A 20,908-nucleotide genomic window follows, 5' to 3' on the forward strand; every position below is an offset into this window, starting at 1 on the left:
CTCCATGTAACCCAAATGCGGGTTAGCTCCATCAAAAAGTTCTCCACGAAGGCAAATTTCTCCCAATACTCGATCCAGAAGTTCCCTTGTCTTCTGGATTGGGTTCAAAATTACAAGGCTACGGATTTGAACATTAGTAGTCGCAAACCCATAAAATTGGGTTGGCTGTTTAACGACGGTTATAATATAAAATAAAACATTTCAAAAGAATTGCCAGTAGAGGATTGGAACAAAATGGCTTTTTTTAAAAGCTTTCAAGTCATTCCAATCAATCAAGTACTGGTGTGAAAACTGACTTAAAATCAAATGTATAAAAGAAAGAAGCATAAACTTAGCTATCACCAGAAGAAATTTTTCGAAAAAGCGTAAAAAGTGGGCATGCCTGCCTAAAGATGGTGTAATAATTATATACTTGGTGCTATATTTACCAGAGTACTCAAAACAAGCTAGAAATATTCTAAAAAATTATATAGATTTCTAGCTAAGGCCTTCAAAGGTTCAAAAGTGTATCAAAACTCATCTCTTGAGCCTAAAGTATGCAATCTTTAACAAGCAAAACTTAAGCCGAATTTAATCTAGATCTGTAGCATTAAAAAGTAATCTTATTTGTACTACTTTATAACTGGCATCAGTTCATTAAACAGCTATTTTTCGAAATAGTATCTTTAAAACTCAAATTATTCTTAAGATAACTGAGATACAACCAGAGCTCTCCAAACTACATGCATGCTTAAGATAACTAATAAGCTATGCAAATTTGACGTGGATCAGACTGCGAATGCAACGACGGATCATATATCTTTCTTAACACTTCCATACGACACGTGATGTAGGCACTAAATAATTGATGCACCGAAACGAAACGTGTATAGTATTAGATTGATAAGCTTTTATTCGTTGTTTGCGAATAGTTAGTGTGTTTGTCTTTTCCCAAGTTCGATAAAAACTAGTTTATTTATCTGAGGCCAGTTTATTTATGGAACCTTTTTTAAGATATCTTTGCAATTTCTCTGGGAAATTAACATACCTAAACCGCATAAGTCATTCTTGAGCTCTTAAAACAATAAAAAACATCAAGAACTTATATATATTTATATTTAACCCATCGTTTGCAATCTCATTTATACAGGCCTGGGATTAACGCCTTTTCTTTCATAAAAATGTTTTTTTTTTCCAATCCCCACCTTGGTTGATATTTCGTGGATTCCGGCGTGTTAGGGCAGATTTGTTGGCCACTCTTTCAGGAGCACCATATTAGGTGGTCCAACGTTGCTCCAACAGTAAAGATGGATAGAACAGAGAATGGAAGAGCATCCATGCTTTGTCCGGGATTCGAACCCAGATCCTTTCTCTACACATTCCGGTCGGCTTCATAAAAATGTGTACTAGTTTTAATTTAGATTCACATTTGCCAAAGTTTGCAAATCTGAATGAATGAAATGAATTTCAATCCTCTATCCATTTTTTTTTAGTATTACAGAGTTTAGTTTTTTGGTCTGAAACTTCTTTTCATTAAGAGTTTAATAGGCAATGATGTCATTAAATTTGAAAACAGTAAGAGGGGGATAAATTAGTTTATTTTAGAAGGGAACATACCAATGTTACTCCTCACTACTTTTATTGAATTTTTATGATGGTTGATTATTAAGAGGTCTTAGGAAATTACACTGATTATGAAAAATATCAGTGTAGAGAATATCTGGCGACAGTCCTAAACAAACAGCAGTGTCGATATACCGGCCACTCTAAACCAGGCTATCTTAAAACAAAAAGAAAGAAACACAGTGAGGAAAACACCGGGAAATGTCTATTTATCTTAAAAACAAAGTTTAGAAAATACAGGGCAGAAGTAAACAGAGGAATAGCCTTTAAATTAAAGAAAAAGAAAAGAAACAGGAGTGTAGGGATTACCGAACAAACGTATACCGGTTAATAGCCCATACATTCCTGCTTATTTATTAATCCTGATTAATCCAGTTATCATCAGTAATAAACACGTTTTTTGTTATAAATGTGAAGAAAGAAAAATATTTCACACTTACTCCATTACACAGTATACACAATACACTTGCTTTTTTCTACGCTGATATTTCTTTTCTTTTCCTTTTTTGTGCTTTGCTTAATGGAAAGGACAAGTACCCAGGATGAACATCCCCAGTATTTTCTACACAAGTGGTTTTTTTTAAAAAGTGAAATGCCATTGCCCGATATTCCCTACACTGATGTGTTTAAAACATCCATATTAAATTGCATATTAAAGCATTCGTATTTAATTGCATATTAAAGCATCCGCATTTAATTGCATGTTAAAACATCCATAATTTAAAAGTATCTTAAAGGCTCGGAATTACTTTCCACTGTTTTTACATTTGTACAGAAAATTATGTCTTTTTATTCAATAGTCTTTATGTCTTTTTATTCAATTCAATTATTATTTACATTTAATGCGTAATGGATTGTTTAATTAAGGTAAAATGAAAAATACCCTTTGATGACTCATCACCTAAAATGGCACATTTCCTTTACCAGTTTCTTTCAATTACAGAATATCCGCCATTAAAATAGAGTATCTGTTTTATGATTAGGCACAAAATAGTTAAATGGATGTTGCCAACGGAAACTATAAATTAGGACTCGATTTATAGCTTCACAGAATAGAAATACGTATATAGTTGTTGCCAATGGAAACTATGAAATACGGTTCAATTTATAGTATCATTTTAAGGAAAAATACTTATAGATCCTTAAGATTTATTGTTTTCGAATTAATAGTGAAAAAAAGTAGTCGGTATTTCACTTCTTCTGAGGCATTGAATTACATATTAAATAGATACTAATATTGTCCATTCAAGTACGAATTATTAGTACGTCTTTATTATGAAATAACTATTAGTTAAATTTTATATTCAAAAACAGTTTTATTTTTATGAGAAAATATGGTTAATTATCACATTTTTATGTCTTAATAAAAATTTGGATTTTTTATAAATTAAAAATTGTAATACTTAGGAAAAAAGAAGAGATATATTTTTTCCTCTTTTTTTATTCTCTAAGTTAAATGCTTTTAATGCTTTCAAAAAGATCTAAGCAGCTATATTTTAATGAAAAAACGAGATTATCATATTTTTATGGTTTAACAAAAATTTAGATTTTTAATAATTTAAAAATTTTATTACTTAAAAAAGAAGATATATATTTTTTTCCTCTTTTTTATTCTCTAAGTTAAATGCTTTTAATGCTTTCAATGCTCTCAAAAAAGATATAAACAGCTATATTTTAATGAAAAAACTAGATTATCGTATTTTTATGGTATAACAAAAATTTAGATTTTTAATAATTTAAAAACTTTATTACTTAGGAAAAAAAATTTTATATATTTTTTTCCTCTTTTTTATTCTCTAAGTTAAATGCTTTTAATGTTTTCAAAACGATATAAACAGCTATATTTTTAGGAAAAAACTAGATTATCATATTTTTATGGTACAACAAAAATTAAGATTTTTAGAAATTTAAAAACTTTATTACTTAGGAAAGAAGAAGAGATATATTTTTTTATTCTCTAAGTTAAAATGCTTTTAATGCTTTCAAAAAGATATAAACAGCTATATTTTAATGAAAAATCTAGATTATCGTATTTTTATGGTACAACAAAAATTAAGATTTTTAATAATTTAGAAACTTTATTACTTAGGAAAAAAGAGATATTATATTCTCTTTGATCTTTTTTTTATTCTCTAAGTTAAATGTATTTAATTCTTTTCCGACAAATTTAGTTTAGACATTATACAATCTACATATTTATTCCTGATTCATGTACAAAAAAAACTCCCTCTATTACTTTATTTTGGTTGGAAACTATCCATTCCTCCATGATTTTTTGTTTATTTCTCCCTCCCACGCTATTATATTTGCCTTGCAGATCAACCGCCATACGGGCTCCATTTCCTTTTCCCGGTTTCGGCATCTCGGATCACCGGGAAAAATTTCCATTTAGCCGGAACTTTTACAAGCGTGGCGCCTCTTTTCACTTTATTAACACTGACTGAAAATCTCAACGTTAAATATTCAGTGAATGTATTGAATAATGCATAAAAAACTTATTAAAATTCATGACTCTATTTTTGCGAATTAATCCAATGTTTTACTTAAATAATATGTGGTATTTTTTCCATTTTCATAAAACGATAATGGACTGGAATTATCGAACTTTTGACAGATTTATAAAAGCGTAATTACGTTGCTCTTTCCGAATTATTTTGTTTTGTGGCCTGGTGATTTTTTTAGTCATATGTGAATACCCTCTTTACTTTTACTGGTGTTTAAAATTCTGGTGTCTAATAATATTATAGCATGTTTATGTCATTTAAAAATAGGTTTTTCTGTTCGAAATTTATCGCATTTAATGAAATAAGTGTTCATTTTCGAAAATAATTATATCATTTAGTGAAACATACCCTTTTTTAAAACTATTCATGCCTTTTCATAACTACACCTTTTTTCGGATTTTTTTTTTTTTTTTTTTTTTTTTTTTTTTTTTTTTTTTTTTTTTTTTTTTNTTTTTTTTTTTTTTTTTTTTTTTTTTTTTTTTGTCATTTAGTTAAATGCAACTTTTTTGAAGATACTTAGATTTTGAAGATACTTAGATTTAGATTGACTTACAAGTCATTTAATGTAATATCCACTACTTGAAAGATTAAGTGGTATTTTCTTTAACTAAGTAAATCTTTGAAAGCGGTATTTCTTCTTTAAATGCTTAAAGTGGTCTTTCAAAAAGTGATATATGCTTTTTACATAACCAAAACAATTTCTAAAAAGGCCGACTTAAAACATAATGGGTTTAATTTTATTTTCACCTTTTCGGTGAAAAAGGGAGATTTTCATTGGCTAAGTAAATCTTTGGAAGCAGTGTTTATTCGTTAAATGTTTATATTGATCTTTTAAAAAGCATCGTATAATTTTTAGAGACCCGAAAAAATCTTCCGAAACACAAACTCATAAGACTTTATTTAATTTAATTTAATTTAATTTAATTTAATTTAATTTAATTTAATTTTATTTTATTTTATTTTATTTTATCTTATTTTTAATTTATTATATTTTTCTAATTTATTAAATTCAACTGGTCACAATAGATGAAACCGCAAATATTAAATTTCAGTTAAATGCAAGTTTCAGTAAATTTCAAATCATATTTGTGTAATAAAAAAAATTTAGAAAATTTTTTTCATTTTCAGGTGTTACTTATCAATTTCAATTATAGTTTTTTTTTTATCAAAATTTGCTAGAAAATCGTTTCATAAATTAATTTATTTAGAAAAAATGAGAGGTCTAAAAAGAAAACCTATTTACTAACCGTCTTACTCTAAAACTGAAATTTATCAACAAAAAAAAAATCTAGCATTTAAAAAAAAAAAATTTTACAAATGAAATCCATATAATTATCTATATTAGTTACTATCTTTTTTGAAGTCTATATTTATTCATTTAAAATGAAATATAGGGCTACTCTCGGCAGAAGTAAAGGTATAAAATATAAAACTCTGTGGAAATCTCGATTGTTTAAAAACAATGAAATTGAATCTACACCCATTTTCTTCAAAGAAACAGTTACAGAATATTTTTTTATGAATCATTCTCGGTGGCCAAGACAGCCTGGTTGGTAGGGAGCTGGGCCCACCTCCAAGAGTTCGTGAGTTCCATACCCGCTGGCCGAAAACTCTCCGTGCAGTGAATGGTGCCTGGTGCACGTTAAATCTGGCTCGTCACAAAGTCCTCTTTATTCCCATAAGAAATTATACCTCTGGGAGTACTGAATTGGAGATTGATCTTTCTCTGGTTCAGTCCATAATTACGATCTATGAATGAATGAATAGATGTATTAATGTGTCTACCTCATAAACGGGCTGTGACGTGTGTATGACTGAATTCGTATTATTGGCCATAGATGGCACCACTGAGAAGACAAAAAATGCACCCTCTGCCTTAAATTAGGTAATGGCAATTTTGATTAAAAACAACAACATTACAATAACATTCTCGGTTTTATAATTTAATAAAGAATGTTTAAACTTTTTAAATTTTAATTAAAGTGCACGTTTGCAATAATAAATTTAAAAAGTATACTTGGGTTTATACCATTAACCAGGTTTTATATAGTTCTAAGTTTAAGAGCTGAATTTACTATATTAGTTATTCTACAGTACTATCATCCAAAATTCAAATTTGTATGTTGCTTCAACGCAANCAACAAAAAAAAAATTCTAATGTTTGGAAAAAACTTTTTTACAAATGAAATCCGTATATTTATCTATATTATTTACTATATTTTCTGAAATTCATATTTATTCAATTAAAATGAAATGTATGACAACTCTCAGCAAAAGTAAAAGTATAAAATAGGAAGTTACAGAATATTAATTATATATATATACAGTTACAGAATATTTTTTTATGAATCATTCTCGGTGGCCAGGACACCCTGGCTGGTAAGGCGTTGGGCCCATGTTCAAGAGTTCGTAAGTTCGATACCCGCAGGCCGAAGACTCTCCGTGTCGTAAATGATGCTTGGCGCACATTAAATCTGGCGTGTCGCAAAGTCCTCTTTATTCCCATAAGAAATTATACATCTGGGAGTACTGAATTGGAGATTGATCTTTCTCTGGTTCAGTCCATAATTACGATCTATGAATGAATGAATAGATGTATTAATGTGTCTACCTCATAAACGGGCAGTGACGTGTGTATGACTGAATTCGTATTATTGGCCATAGATGGCACCACTGAGAAGACAAAAAATGCACCCTCTGCCTTAAATTAGGTAATGGCAATTTTGATTAAAAACAACAACATTACAATAACATTCTCGGTTTTATAATTTAATAAAGAATGTTTAAACTTTTTAAATTTTAATTAAAGTGCACGTTTGCAATAATAAATTTAAAGAGTATACTTGGGTTTATACCATTAACCAGGTTTTATATAGTTGTAAGTTTAAGAGCTGAATTTACTATATTAGTTATTCTACAGTACTATCATCCAAAATTCAAATTTGTATGTTGCTTCAACGCAATCAGAGAAAGATTATTAATGTAAGTTAAGCTTAATCCAACACAGTGTTAGCACAATTTTTGACAGTGTACCGGGATTACAATTTGACTTGCTTGCAACCCAGTGAAGCTTTATACTTATATGTAAAAAAAGCATTTGATTTTTATTGCCAAAAGCGTTATTAAGAGTTATTCAAGATTACGTTTTTTATTTGTATTACATTTAATAAACAATAAATTTAAAATACATAAATTTAAAATATCTACATATATTCCTTATCAAAATGCATCCGAAAATAGGGAAATAAAATTCTTAAATATTGAAAGAGAAATAACATTCTTAAGAATTGCTTTTTCTTACTTCTTCACTTATCATGGTTAGAACATGAACGATGGTTAGAACTATTTTGACTCAGCCTAATCCCTGTCCCGAGAGGCTTAGTTCGTCTTAAGCCTGCTTATTTCCGAGAATTTTTCACGCATTTCACCTTTTAATTTCGTTAATGAAAATTTCATAAGTGACATTTAGCGAGTAAATCCTTTCAATATTTTAATGCTATAATTGATTGAGGTTCAGTCTGAAAAGATCATCACTCATTCATATCTCTCTTAATTACACGCTGTTGCTTTTGAAAATGTCATGTTATAGAAATATTAACTTGTTAATTATTCCTAAAATAAAATTTAATGAGGCTTTAAAGTAAAATGGTTAAACTAATTTACTCAAATTACAGAGTGGTTATACAATTTTACAATAGACCAGTTTAAATAGCACTTAATAAAATATCCACCATCCTTTTTATCTTGAGTCTCCTTTTTATTTCAGATGAAAAAAGTTGTCCCCCAGTGTGGGACACTCTCTTCTGCTGGCCGCCAACAAAGGCAGGGACGACGATTTCCTTTCCGTGCGACACCATCTTTCCTTTTCTTCAACAACCATCCCACCAATATTCTAGTCTCAAAGGTAATATCTCTTTTCCTTTCTCTAATAAAGAATCCACTTAAATATTTAATCCTAAAATGCAATTAGTTCGCATCTATTTCTCCGCTATTGTATTGCTCATTGCGTTATTTATAAGTTTTTGTGATTCTTTTTATTAGTTTTTGTGAATGTTTTTTATTAGTTTTTGTGAATATCTCCTAAAAGAATGGCTAGAATTCAGATTGATTTTTATTATGTAAGTTTGTGTAACGATCATTTGCATATAATATATACAGAGATTTATAAATCCTGGTCACCGCAGTGCCGAAAAATGTGTGGCATGAAGCTGTGACTCAGAGGATGTTCCGACATCAATGGAGAATTAGTTTAAATAATTGTTTTAAATCGTCTGCCAACTCTTGTAAATATAATAACTGCAACTCCCACTGGTTGCTAGGCAACCCAAACGATTTTCCTTCTTTTTCTTGTTATTAATGTTTTCTAAATAGTCTTTATCTCAGTGGAAATAAAAGAATACAATTGGTCATCCCTCTTGAGGTTGACCAGGATGGGGAGGATATTCCGACATCAATGGAGAATTAGTTTAAATAATTGTTTTAAATCGTCTGCCAACTCTTGTAAATATAATAACTGCAACTCTGACTGGTTGTTAGGCAACTCAAACGATTTTCCTTCTTTTTTTTGTTATTAATGTTTTGTAAATAGTTTGTATGTCAGTGGAAATAAAAGAATACAATCGCTCTAAAACCTAACAGAGAATGGCTTCTCAATGAAGTGACCCAAGTTCGATCCTTAGCAATCTCTGGTTGATTCGAATTCTGCTCTTGGTTTGCGGCGATGCTGTCGTTAAATATCCTCAGTAGAAGACGGATCAAGGTCTCAGCTAGCCTTGGGAGGTTTTCGTGGTTTTCCTCTCCGTGTAACTTGTATAGTTATATTCCTCAATTAATAAAAAGAAAATGATTGATCATAGTCTGAATATTTTTAACTTCATTTCTATTCATACAAAAAACTTTAATTTTTTAATTCACTTTTAATTCGAAGCAGAAAATTCTTGAGGGTAAAAAAAATATTGTATTTACTAGATTACCGGAAGATAATCAGGCTAGCAATATTGAATTGCAAAAAAATGGCATTTAAAAAAAAAATTTAAATGCTTTTAAATTTTCAGAAGTACTTATAGTACTTTTCTCTCGAAATTACAAGACGTTGCTTCCAACATTTTAAAAATTATTGGCCGCCTTGCATTAAGCCAAATATTTAAGAATATTAAATTTATCAACTATTACAAAATATCAAATATTTCACAAACAACTCATTAGAAACCGCTGCACTTTCCATTTTATAATAATTAATGCAGAGGTTTTCAACATAAAAAAAAAATATTTCGATATTTTAATTTTGAACGAGCAATTGTTTAAAATTAATATTCATTCTGAATCCTTTAATTTTATTTATATTTATGAAGTAGTTTAAATCAAATTAATAAGAATGTCTAATGTGGATCATATGAATTTCATAATATTTAAGACTTTGCTACTTCCTTGATTTTAACCAAGTAACAGCTTTGATTGTGAGACTTCATTAATAATTTATGTTCGAAGCATAAATAATTTATTTCAAGTATCCCATACATGCTTTAAATATAGATTAATAACTTAGAAGCGTGTGTAATTAATTTAAAAAGTTGCTTTTTAATTAAAATGTTAACTTAAGAAGATTGATGTTTAATACATTTTTATTTTTAAGGTGCTGTAGCTTACAGAATATGTAATGATCAAGGTGTTTGGTCCCGCGGTCAGTGGACAAACTATACTGAATGTGAAAATTTAGATGTACGGGTAAGAACTATTTAATAATTTTGTGTGTGCATTAATGTTTATTTGTACAAAAATACATTCTTGTAATTTTGTACTTTAATAATGCTTCAGGTCAGTCTCGAAATTTTTTTTTTAAAATTTTAATTTATTTAAATGTAACAAATTGTAAATGACCAGCATATTTAAATTTTCAGTTTTACACAATAGGAATCTTAATACCTTATTCAGAACAAAATCGCACCATTTGGAAACGTGCATAAATATTATGAATATTATAATATTATGCATATTATAATATTATGCGTGCCTTCTTTCATCAAAACTACAATAATTGATTAAAAATTATGCAAAAGTAAGTGCTATTACTCAATCCATTACGTACGATAACTACTTAACTTCTGTGAGATATTACATTTTAAAAAAAATCCCATACAATTCGTAGTATAGGTCGTTAATTTATGCAGCCAGCTCTTTTTGAAGAAAAAAATGCGCAGTACCCGTAATGGTAACGAACTTCACTAAAATTAGTAGAGTTGACTCTTAAACTAAACTACCAGCTTATTAAGATTTCTTAACTCAATTTGAGGGTGCACATCCTGTTCCATGATAGTTACAGCATCAAGCTATGGACCTGAAGGTCATTGTTTCGATCTCAGCTGGCACTCTAGGAAATCTCTCTCGTACTACTTCCACATTGGTGTCCACAAACAAACTTTTATTTATTTATTTCATATGGCAGAGGTGAATTGTCATGTTAAAAAGCAAAAACACCGGAACAAAACAAGAAAGTAAAAAGTCATTTCCTCAGGAGCGCTCTTGCTTCCCAATATCGCTCGGTAGACGACGACCCGTGGAGGGCCCTGCAGCACAGGATGTGGCTGCCATCCAAAACAGCTTGGCTCTTCCAGAGAACAATAGTGATCAGGTGCCAGCCCTATACGAAGCAGGTGCGCGGCTAGGCAGTCATGTCCGGTATATGTAGGCGAAACTGAGCCACCGCTTCGCAGCGCGGCCAGTCTGAAATGGTGTTCTGTCGAAGATCTCTCCACACTTGGTTTTTACCCTTTCTGACAGTTGGTGATGGAAATCCCCATTGATTTTTGATCTAATAATCCTTTTTAAAGTTGAAAAGGGGACTGGGCTACTAAGAGCCCGGAGAATTCTTGTGCCTCTCTTTGCCAAAACATCAGCCCTCTCATTTCCTGCAATATCACAGTGCCCGGGAATCCATTGTAGGGCTACAGTTTTACCAAATTGGTGGAGTTTGCGTATCGCATCCTGATATTTTAGAACGTCGATAGTGGAAGAGCAATGCATAGATTCAATCGAGCAAAGCGCCGCCTTCGAGTCTGAAAGGGTAACCACATTAGAAAAAGACTCAATAAAGCAAAAAAGCTGTTCGAGAGCAATACGGATAGCAACAACTTCCCCGTCGAAAGCAGATCTAGTGGCACCCACTTGGGCACCAAAGGAGAAGAGATTACAAAAGATACTAGCTCCAGCATTTGGTTGATCCGGATCGAAAGAGCCATCTGTAAAAACTCTCAGCTGGAGCGGTTCCGGGTAACGGATGCCCATTGTCTCCAGCGCAAGAAGGTGGCGAGCAACGGTAGACTTTTAACATTGTCCTGTTCAAGAGAGAACCTGACATTAATTTTTTGGTAGTCAAGAGGACTCACCAGTACGAACAAACTACGAATATGTAAATTTTGCTCTTCTCGACACATGGCAGCACTACGTGAGCTTCGCCTCGTTTGACGTTTCTACATAATTCGTTAAACAAATCACCTAAATCTTAAAAATTGTGAAGGCCTGATCTGGAGATAACTTTTCAAGCATAATATAAATTGCGGTCAAGTATCACATACTTTACGAAAATAAGTTACTGGCAGACCTGTATTTTTATGGTCATTGTCGCTTTACAAGCATGAACTTATTTTTACCATCAGTAACTGGAACAATTTTTTTGGACACTGACTGTAATTTAGGTAGGAAAGTCTTTTTTACAGTGTATATATAATATGTGACGCCCGGTGGTTGAGTGGTAGCGCCTCGCGCTCTCGTCCTACAGGTCCTGGGTTCGATCCTCGGACCCAAGCGTGCTTGGGAACTAAACACTAGGAGTTTTGCGTTTGGCTGACCACTTAACCGAAACATCTGCTCCTGGACCCCAGAACCCAAGGTCAAGAAAACTGAGATGGGCACAGTAGGCCTTGGCCCTCTATGGGCTATGGATACATAATATGTAAAAACTAACTAAGAATGCGTCAAATTCCATGTGCAATACATTTGTTGATTTATATAACGAGTAACATTATTAATAATTCGTATTATAGTTAATGACGAGTTGTTTAGATTAGACATTATAATTTTGTTCATTAATAATTGTTGATACTTAAATAGGTACTTAAGTGAACGGGTTACATTTAATTTCAGAAAATTATAATCTCTAAAGACATTTCTGCATTGTTACTCAAATTATATTCGATGCAAGGGAAAGGGAAATGTATTTCTCTAACATTTCTTGACTAACTTACAAATTAGTTGATTTCTCGATTGGTTTCACTGCTTCGTAGTTTCCACTATTGTCTATGCTCTGAATCATTCATAAATCTTTCTCGAACTTTATTCGTTCAGTTGGAAATGTCTTTCGAACATGTAAACATCCAATTTGAAATATGTTATTAATAAATTTCGAATTTAATTTGCAAATTGTTGAATAAATAATCCCAAGAAACTGATGTGGTAAGATATTACTTGATTGAAAACTTCTTTCTCTTCAAAAATATACGAATTGGAAATTACAGCCGACATGTTCCAAGCGCTCAAAAACAGGCACCCATTTTCAAGACTTGCCTGACGTGAATGAAAAGAAACAAAAGTGATTTGAAATATAAAACGTAAAATTGCCAACTAAAAAAAGAAAAATAAAGTTGCGGAACCAGATGAGAAAAACCAATGCAGTGGAGAGAGAGAAAATATGAAAAATAGTGACCGAGAGGGGAAAAATCAGGTAAAATGCGTTTCCATGCGCTATGATGAGGTGGTTCTCTCTTAAATTTCCTATCAGTTTTGATAATCACTATGGCATATTCCTTGTCAGTGTGACCTTAGATACATCAGACAAACTAGACGCGCTATAAAATAGGAACACGATCCATGTATCAGTTATCAAGAATTCGAAAAAACATTAATTGCTTCTCATTGTTAGAATCTTATGCAGGACATATAGAGAGGAGACAAGCGTAAGTAGGAGATATACGAGAGTAAGATTCCTACACGTTTGCATTAGCATGCGCAAATCACCTCTGCGCATCCCAACGCAAAAGTATAGCAATTCTCCATCTGTATATATCTTTCTTATCGCTTGGCTTCTCAGTGTCTGGGCCGCTTTAGGCATAAATTCAATTTCAACAATGCCAAAATTACTTCCACCTCAATCCCATCAACTCATCTTGATATTATGGAATTTTGTTTTGCTCCCTTTTTAGTGACATTAGTTCCTTACCAATCCTTCATAGTACTTGGAAAAGCATTTTACCTTGATTTGCCTCTCTCAGCCACTAGTGTTTTTCTTGTTCTGTTTTTCCTCTCTTTTCTACTACTGCGTCTGTGCTCTCCTCACCCTTATATTTCCATTTTTCGTTGGCAACTTTACGTTTTACATTTCAGAACACTTTTACTTTTTCTCAATCGCGTCTGGCAAGTCCTTAAAATGGGCGTCTTTTTTGGCACCTTCAAACATGTCGACTTTTATTTCCAATTTATATATTTTTGAAGCTAATAAAGTTTTATTGTGGTTCACTTTACGAACTTTGCTCATGCAGCAACCTTTGTCATGGATGCACAATTTTGACGTGAAAGAAGCAATTTTAAAAGTATTCACAGAATATTTTTTAACAATTATATGCTTAACTTTTTTATCTTTAAAAATAATAATTTTTAATAGTTCGAATTCAAAATTCAGAAAATCTGAATACTCTTAGATAAATCAATATTTTGATAACAATGAAAAAAATTGAATTACTTGAATAAATATTTAAATTAAAATTCATTAGATACGTATGGAATCGCTTCCTACGCACCATTATCTTTTATCGAACAACATGCACAGAATCCAGTTTGAATTCAATCGACTTTTAAAAATTCGTGACGAACTTTCGAAGTGCCATAAATGTTTCAAACAAACCTCATATCTTCAAAGCAAAGTAAGAAAGGACGTGCCCCGTGAGTAAAGTATAGCTAATCACAACTGGAAACTCAAATAATGCCTATATTTCAACAACTATAAAATGTTTTGTTGAGATATAGGCATAATATATGTCTATGTAATATGGTGAAATATATGTCTGTCAACTATTGTTTGTCTGACTCTACTTACAGAAATTCTAGCTCAAAAAATTTTACATGAGTCTGTTAAAAATTAAAACTGAATTATATACAAAGCATGCGAAAAAATATTATATATACTTTGTATTAATATTATATATTTTAAAATAAGATTAAATATAGTCCTAGAAAAGCTGAAAAATAAAAATGAAATCACCCTACATAACTTTTGTTCGAATGATCTGGTTCTTTTCCGAATTAAGTGTTTTTAATTAATTAAGAATATTGTTTCGAAGAATTTACCTCAAATATGGTAAGTAATTAGTGCTAACTATTAATTAAATTATAGAATCAGATGCACATAAGCGTACTACCTCAGAATAAGCATGCCTTTTTTCATGGAATATGGATTTTCAAACATAATAATATGGGAGTAGTCGCAATTTGGAAAATATGGTATCAACAGTTTAGTCAGAAGAGTCATTGAAAATTTGGACCCCTTAATGTTAGTTTCACCATATATCAGTAATTTTTTGCACATTATTATAATTTATACAGAGATAATTTCATGTAAAAAATAATTTTTATTGCTTTCTGTTATTTTATTGAATAAAAGTCGAAGCAAATTAAATTGTAAGGTATACAAGCTGTTTTTAAACTTTGTAATTTTAAATGCAAAATGCTAAATTTGACCAAAATTTGTCTTAAGAAGTAGAATTTTAATAACGTAGCTTTATAATTCAGAAATTATTCAACCTATTTTAATAACATAGTTTACATATTTAACAGCTGTATACTTTGCAATGCATTATTTTTGTCTCTTATTAAATAAAGTGATAAGAAAATATTAAAAATTGTTTTTTTACATGTTTTTTGTTGATAAATCATTATTATAATTGTGTACCGAATATGGTGCATTTCTTATCTTAATATGGCGATATGTTGATCCATATGATTGTATTGCTTAAACTCGATTACATGATAGTATGCTTAAACTTGAACGAAAAATATGGTTCAATTGAACACCTTATTAAGGTTGCAGCAAATACGAACCATTTCATAAAGGTAACGATAATATGGTTCATCATTGAAATAATTTTCTTAGAGTGGGTATAATGCCCATTCAATAACTTTTTTTTTTTAAAAAAATAGAACAAAAATCTTTAAGAAAAATTTTTTTTATTCACTCTTTTTGAGGTTTGCTCCTGAAAAGATTTATGGATCACAAAATTCATAATGAATTAGATATTTATTCTTTACGCAAAATCTAAAGTCATTGCTTTATATCATAGCAGTCATTAGGGAGAACTGCAGAACATCCCACCAAATAAAGCCTTTTAAATGACTGCATTGCATTTCGCGACTGAGTTCAAATGCATTATAATGTCTCTGAAATGACTCCCAAGGCTTTTATCCCATTATCCTAGCTGTCGAATTGTGGTTGTAATTATTACTAATTCACTAAGTCTTGGCTATATCGAGCACTATCTAATTACGGGGAGTAAATTTACCTTGGTGAATATAATTGGAAACAGGATCAACCTGTAGCCTATATGCTAATGCTGATTAAATATTCAAAAGGGTTCCGTGAACTTTCCAGAAATTATTAGATTTGAAAAAGATTTAGTTTTAGAGAAATTTAAGACTTTCATGTTCTAACATTGAGACCTTAAGCATTTCATTTAAAAGCATGCGGCTTCTTAGAAAATTCTCCATTGCGTTTCGATTAGCTTTTCTCAGTATTCTTAGTCTGCATACATTAATGGGCCTTTATGGTTAATTCACAGGATTATCACAAATAAAAAGATCGGATTTGATATATTTTTATTTTCAAAATTATTGCACTCATTGCAAGTGAAATTTACTAACATAATGATTAACGTAAAGGATACACGAAATTAAAGAAATATATATGCCAAGATTTTTTTTTCAGTTACAAATGTCACCCTTTTGTTACAGGACAATATTAACTAGTTCGTTAAACATATTTAGTAGTTTCAAATCATCATTAGTTCCATTGCAGTAGAAAAGCACTCTTTCATTTCCTGCAATATTTTTGGTGCTTGTTGTTTATAAACAGCGTCTCGAACCTGCAGGTGACGGTAATTTATTCTTATTCACATGGTCACCAAAATCTTCGGACCTTACACCATGTGATTTATATTTACATAGTTAGCGTCAAACGTTGTGGTATAGTTAAAATGTTCGTTTCGTTTAACCCTGTTTAAAACTGCTTTGATCCAGTCATTTTTTTTTCTCACTTAATTTATATCGTGCGTTATACATTAGGCTAATGTACAACGAACGCCATATGGGGTTGCTTTTCTGAAGACTAAACTAGATCAGTAACTTAACTGTTAACTATAAGACTGTCTCAATAAGGCCCTCTGACACAAAAGAAATGTTACTTCTGTTTGGTAGGTAATATCCTTTATGTAAAAATGGTTGAAATTGTCTGCTACACTTTGTCATTATTTTGGTTGAATTTGCTCAAATCCTATTAAATACGAGATAACTGCTTTTAAATACAAAATATGAGTCACCACGTTTAAAAATTATTAATTTAGCATCCCAGAAGAGTTTAAAACTTAAACTGCAGTGTGAAATATCCCTTAGGAAAATTTGCCATAGGTTTGCCATAAAAAATGCCCTAGGATATTCCTATGGGGTTTTGCCTATGGCAAAATTTTGCCATACACTTTTGCCATACATATATGGCAAAATTTTGCCATACGTATATGGCAAAAGTGTATGTCAAAATTTTACCATAGGCAAAACCCCATAGGAATATCCTATGGCAAATTTTTGCCATACATGTATGGCAAAATTTTGCCATAGGCAAAACCCCATAGGAATGGATATGAAAAATGAAAAACTTAATAATTGTAGAATAAATATATATCCAGAAAGCTTTTTTTAAAAAAAATTTGTTTGATAAACTTCTCCTGTTTCACTTGCAGAATCCTTTCTGAATGCTGTTCTTATTCAAATAAATTTTAAATGGTTAGTACTAACCGTTAGAAAATGGGTCCGGCCGTCGGAGCGAGTGGGGAAAGTATTGGTTATGTTGATTAGGAACAAACTATATTGAGTACAGGCAACCAATATTTGTTAAAACTGTAAAAAACAAGAAAATACAAAGTGAGTCTGGAGGTCGGAGCGAGTATAAAAAACGTTAATTTGATTGATTGGTGTCATAATTAGTTAGATAAGCGTCAGATATTAGAGGAACCTAAAAGAAAGCAAATTTAAATAATGGTCTGATGGTCGGAGCGAGTATGAATTTTTTTTAAATTTTGATATGTGATACTAAGCTAAAAATTANTATTTCAGCTTCATAGTAAAAAAAGAAAGAAAAATATAATTTCGTAAAATAAGCTTTTATTCGATAATTTATTTTATTACTTATATTCTAAAATTCAAACCTAGAACTATGGATGTGCCAACACACTTAAAAAGTGCTTAAAAGTGCAAAGATTAAGTAGCCTATATGCTAATGCTGATTAAATATTCAAAAGGGTTCCGTGAACTTTCCAGAAATTATTAGATTTGAAAAAGATTTAGTTTTAGAGAAATTTAAGACTTTCATGTTCTAACATTGAGACCTTAAGCATTTCAGTTAAAAGCATGCGGCTTCTTAGAAAATTCTCCATTGCATTTCGATTAGCTTTTCTCAGTATTCTTAGTCTGCATACATTAATGGGCCTTTATGGTTAATTCACAGGATTATCACACATAAAGAGATCGGATTTGATATATTTTTATTTTCATAATTATTGCACTCATTGCAAGTGAAATTTACTAACATAATGATTAACGTAAAGGATAAGCGAAATTAAAGAAATATATATATATACCAAGATTTTTTTTCAGTTACAAATATTACCATTTTGTTACAGGACAATATTAACCAGTTCGTTAAACATATTTAGTAGTTTCAAATCATGATTGGTTCCTATAGCAGTACAAATGCACTCTTTCATTTCTTGCAATGTTTTTGGTGCTGTTTGCTCATAAATAGTGTCTCGAACCTGCAAGTGACGACCATTTAATCTTATTCACATGGTCACCAAAATCTTCGGACCTCGCAACACGTGATTTATATTTGCATGGTTAGCGTCAAAGGATGCGGTATAGTTAAAATGTTCGTTCCGCTTAAAGCTGTTTAAAACTACTTTGGTCCAGTCATTTTTTGCACTCAATTTATATTGTGAGTTATACACTAGGCTAATATACAACTTCATATGGGGTTACTTTTCCAAAAGCTAAACTAGATCAGTAACCTAGCTGTTAACTGCAAGACTGTCTCAATAAGGCCCTCTGACACAAAAGAAATGTTGCTTCTGTTTGGTAAATCCTTTATGTAAAGAATAGTTTAAATTGTCTGCTACGTTATGTTATTATTTTGGTTGAATTTGCTCAAACCGTATTAAACGAGAAAACTGCTTTTAAATACAAAATATGAGTCACCACAATTGAAAATTATCAGTGCCTTTCAATTTAGCATCCCAGAAGAATGTAGAACTTAAACTACAGTTAGAATCATTCTTAACTATCACACGCTTATGCTTCTTTAATTATCTGTTGTAATAATTAAAACGGCAAAAGCATTTAAAGAATAAAAGAAAAGTTTGAAATAAAAATTGTTTTATTTAATAATAGTTATTGGATAGTTCAGAATAATTTCAAATGGCTAATACACCTTCTTTGCAACATCAAAATCCTACTTGGCATTCCAGGGCTGCTAATGATGATTTATATCTAATCTTAATATGGTCTAACTCTTCGTACGCATAAAACAAATCACTCTCTTTTTTCCATTATGCAGTAAGAACAACGCATTTCACAACATCAAAATATCAATTAAGTTAAATTTCTAATTATGATTTCTCTTATTTTTTCTTAATCTTGAATATTGTTCTTAATCTTGAAATTTAATACATTATGTAACGCAAACGATTAGTTTAGGCTGGTAGCGCCCTCTGGATAACTAGAATTGAGATGTTCATCAGATTAAATTTAGGTAATGAGCAAGTCTGTATACGAACGGTTACGATCAAATTAAGTTTTGTTTTTGCGAAGTGATTGAAATAAAACTGAAATAATTGAAAATCTTCAACTAATTTTGAGATAAATGAATATACAAGAGCAATTAATCTTTTATATAATGCATACACAAGTTTAATTACTCGTATGTAGCAAACTAAAATGTAAAACGTGGAAAAAAGAAGTTATAATTTGTTATTTGACAAGATTACAATCAGCGATGCGCGGTGCTTAACTTAGTAAAGTTTTTATTTCAGCTTCATAGTAAAAAAAGAAAGAAAAATATAATTTCGTAAAATAAGCTTTTATTCGATAATTTATTTTATTACTTATATTCTAAAATTCAAACCTAGAACTATGGATGTGCCAACACACTTAAAAAGTGCTTAAAAGTGCAAAGATTAATAAAACTTTATAAAAATATTTGTCTTTTCATAGCGACTGACGATAAAAAAATATATTCCATATGTTGCGATGAACTAACAAAACTTTATATCTTTCCTTTTCTTTCACAAAATCATGATGTTTTCTGACATTTCCGACATTCAAGAAAGAGTAGATTTTAAGGATCGATTTCGATATCGAATACAGTGATCTTTATAGTTTAGATCTAAGTTATAGGCTAAAAAGGATTTAATATTTTTACTACAGTTAAACTATAAGAAACTAAAAGGTTTGTAATAACCTTTACGCATTTTGTTTTTCATAGATTGGGGTTTGTTTGTTTTTTTAACAAACCTCTACATCGTATCACCACATTTTAGATTGCTATTTTATTTTTGTGTGATATTTCTAGAATTCGATTTCGCAAAATTTGAAATAGCATTTATTCGCATTTGACTTTTAAAAAAAATGAATAAAAAATTCCGTATTCTCATTTTTAATTCGACTATTCATTTCACAAAATAACCAAAAATAAGTATTCCTAAATCGCTTATTTTAAATCGATTTAAGGAAACGATTTATTCTAAGAAAAAAACTCCTTTATGAAAAATTCTATTAAAACGTTTTCAAATATTGTAACCATGTCCAACACTTGTCCTGATCTTGCTAAAATAAGTATGATGCATAATATGCAAATTGTCGCAGGTGGTTTTGTAATATTTTTAACGGACCGTTTAAATGAATTTTATGATTATGAATAGATTTCAATAAAATGTAAGTTAATTTTTAGCTTTTTTTATTTGTAGCGAAAATGTTCCCAATAATGCTTTAAATCTTACTGGGTATTCTTCGAAAACGACCATTTTGTTAATAACTAAAAAAGTAAAACCTCAAAATCATATAGAGAGTTTCAAGAACAAGAAATTTGAGTGCTATTGTGAGAAACGTAAAAGTTCTTTTTAAATATTAACATTAAACTTCAATTGAAATTTATAATAATCCACATAAGAATAAATTAATAATCAAGGTGTCTAAGAGATTATGTTCCTTAAGACCATCATTTTTCAATATTTAAATACAAATGCCCGCCATTTTAATTCATTAATAATCAAAATTGCCTTTACGCTGTAAAAAAAATTTTTGGATTAAGTTACAATATAAAATTCCGGCACTTTGGGTGCATCATCCATAAAATCCATTTTTATCGTAAAATATTATACCATAATGTTTACAGTAATATTTATTTTACTGGAGTGATTCCGTGATTTTACAGTACTTATTACTGTAAAAATTATGACATATCAGATTTTTAATTTTGTACCATGTTCCAGAAAAAATGG

At 30.5% G+C, this 20,908-nt stretch overlaps 1 protein-coding gene across 2 annotated transcripts in view; it reads left to right on the forward strand.

Annotated features, from left to right (window-relative positions):
• Positions 1-20,908, forward strand: part of LOC107454469 (corticotropin-releasing factor receptor 2) — a 154,271-nt gene that overhangs the window by 82,895 nt on the left and 50,468 nt on the right. Inside the window, exons 2-3 of one of the 2 annotated variants that reach the window (XM_016071676.3) lie at positions 7,873-8,010; positions 9,739-9,830. In XM_016071676.3, coding sequence (XP_015927162.1) covers positions 7,873-8,010; positions 9,739-9,830 — 230 coding nt within the window. The remainder of the gene's footprint in view (positions 1-7,872; positions 8,011-9,738; positions 9,831-20,908) is intronic. The other variant, XM_016071677.3, reaches the window with a different exon arrangement.

The sequence above is a fragment of the Parasteatoda tepidariorum genome, chromosome 2 (genome assembly GCF_043381705.1).
Source record: "Parasteatoda tepidariorum isolate YZ-2023 chromosome 2, CAS_Ptep_4.0, whole genome shotgun sequence".
NCBI lineage: Eukaryota > Metazoa > Arthropoda > Arachnida > Araneae > Theridiidae > Parasteatoda > Parasteatoda tepidariorum.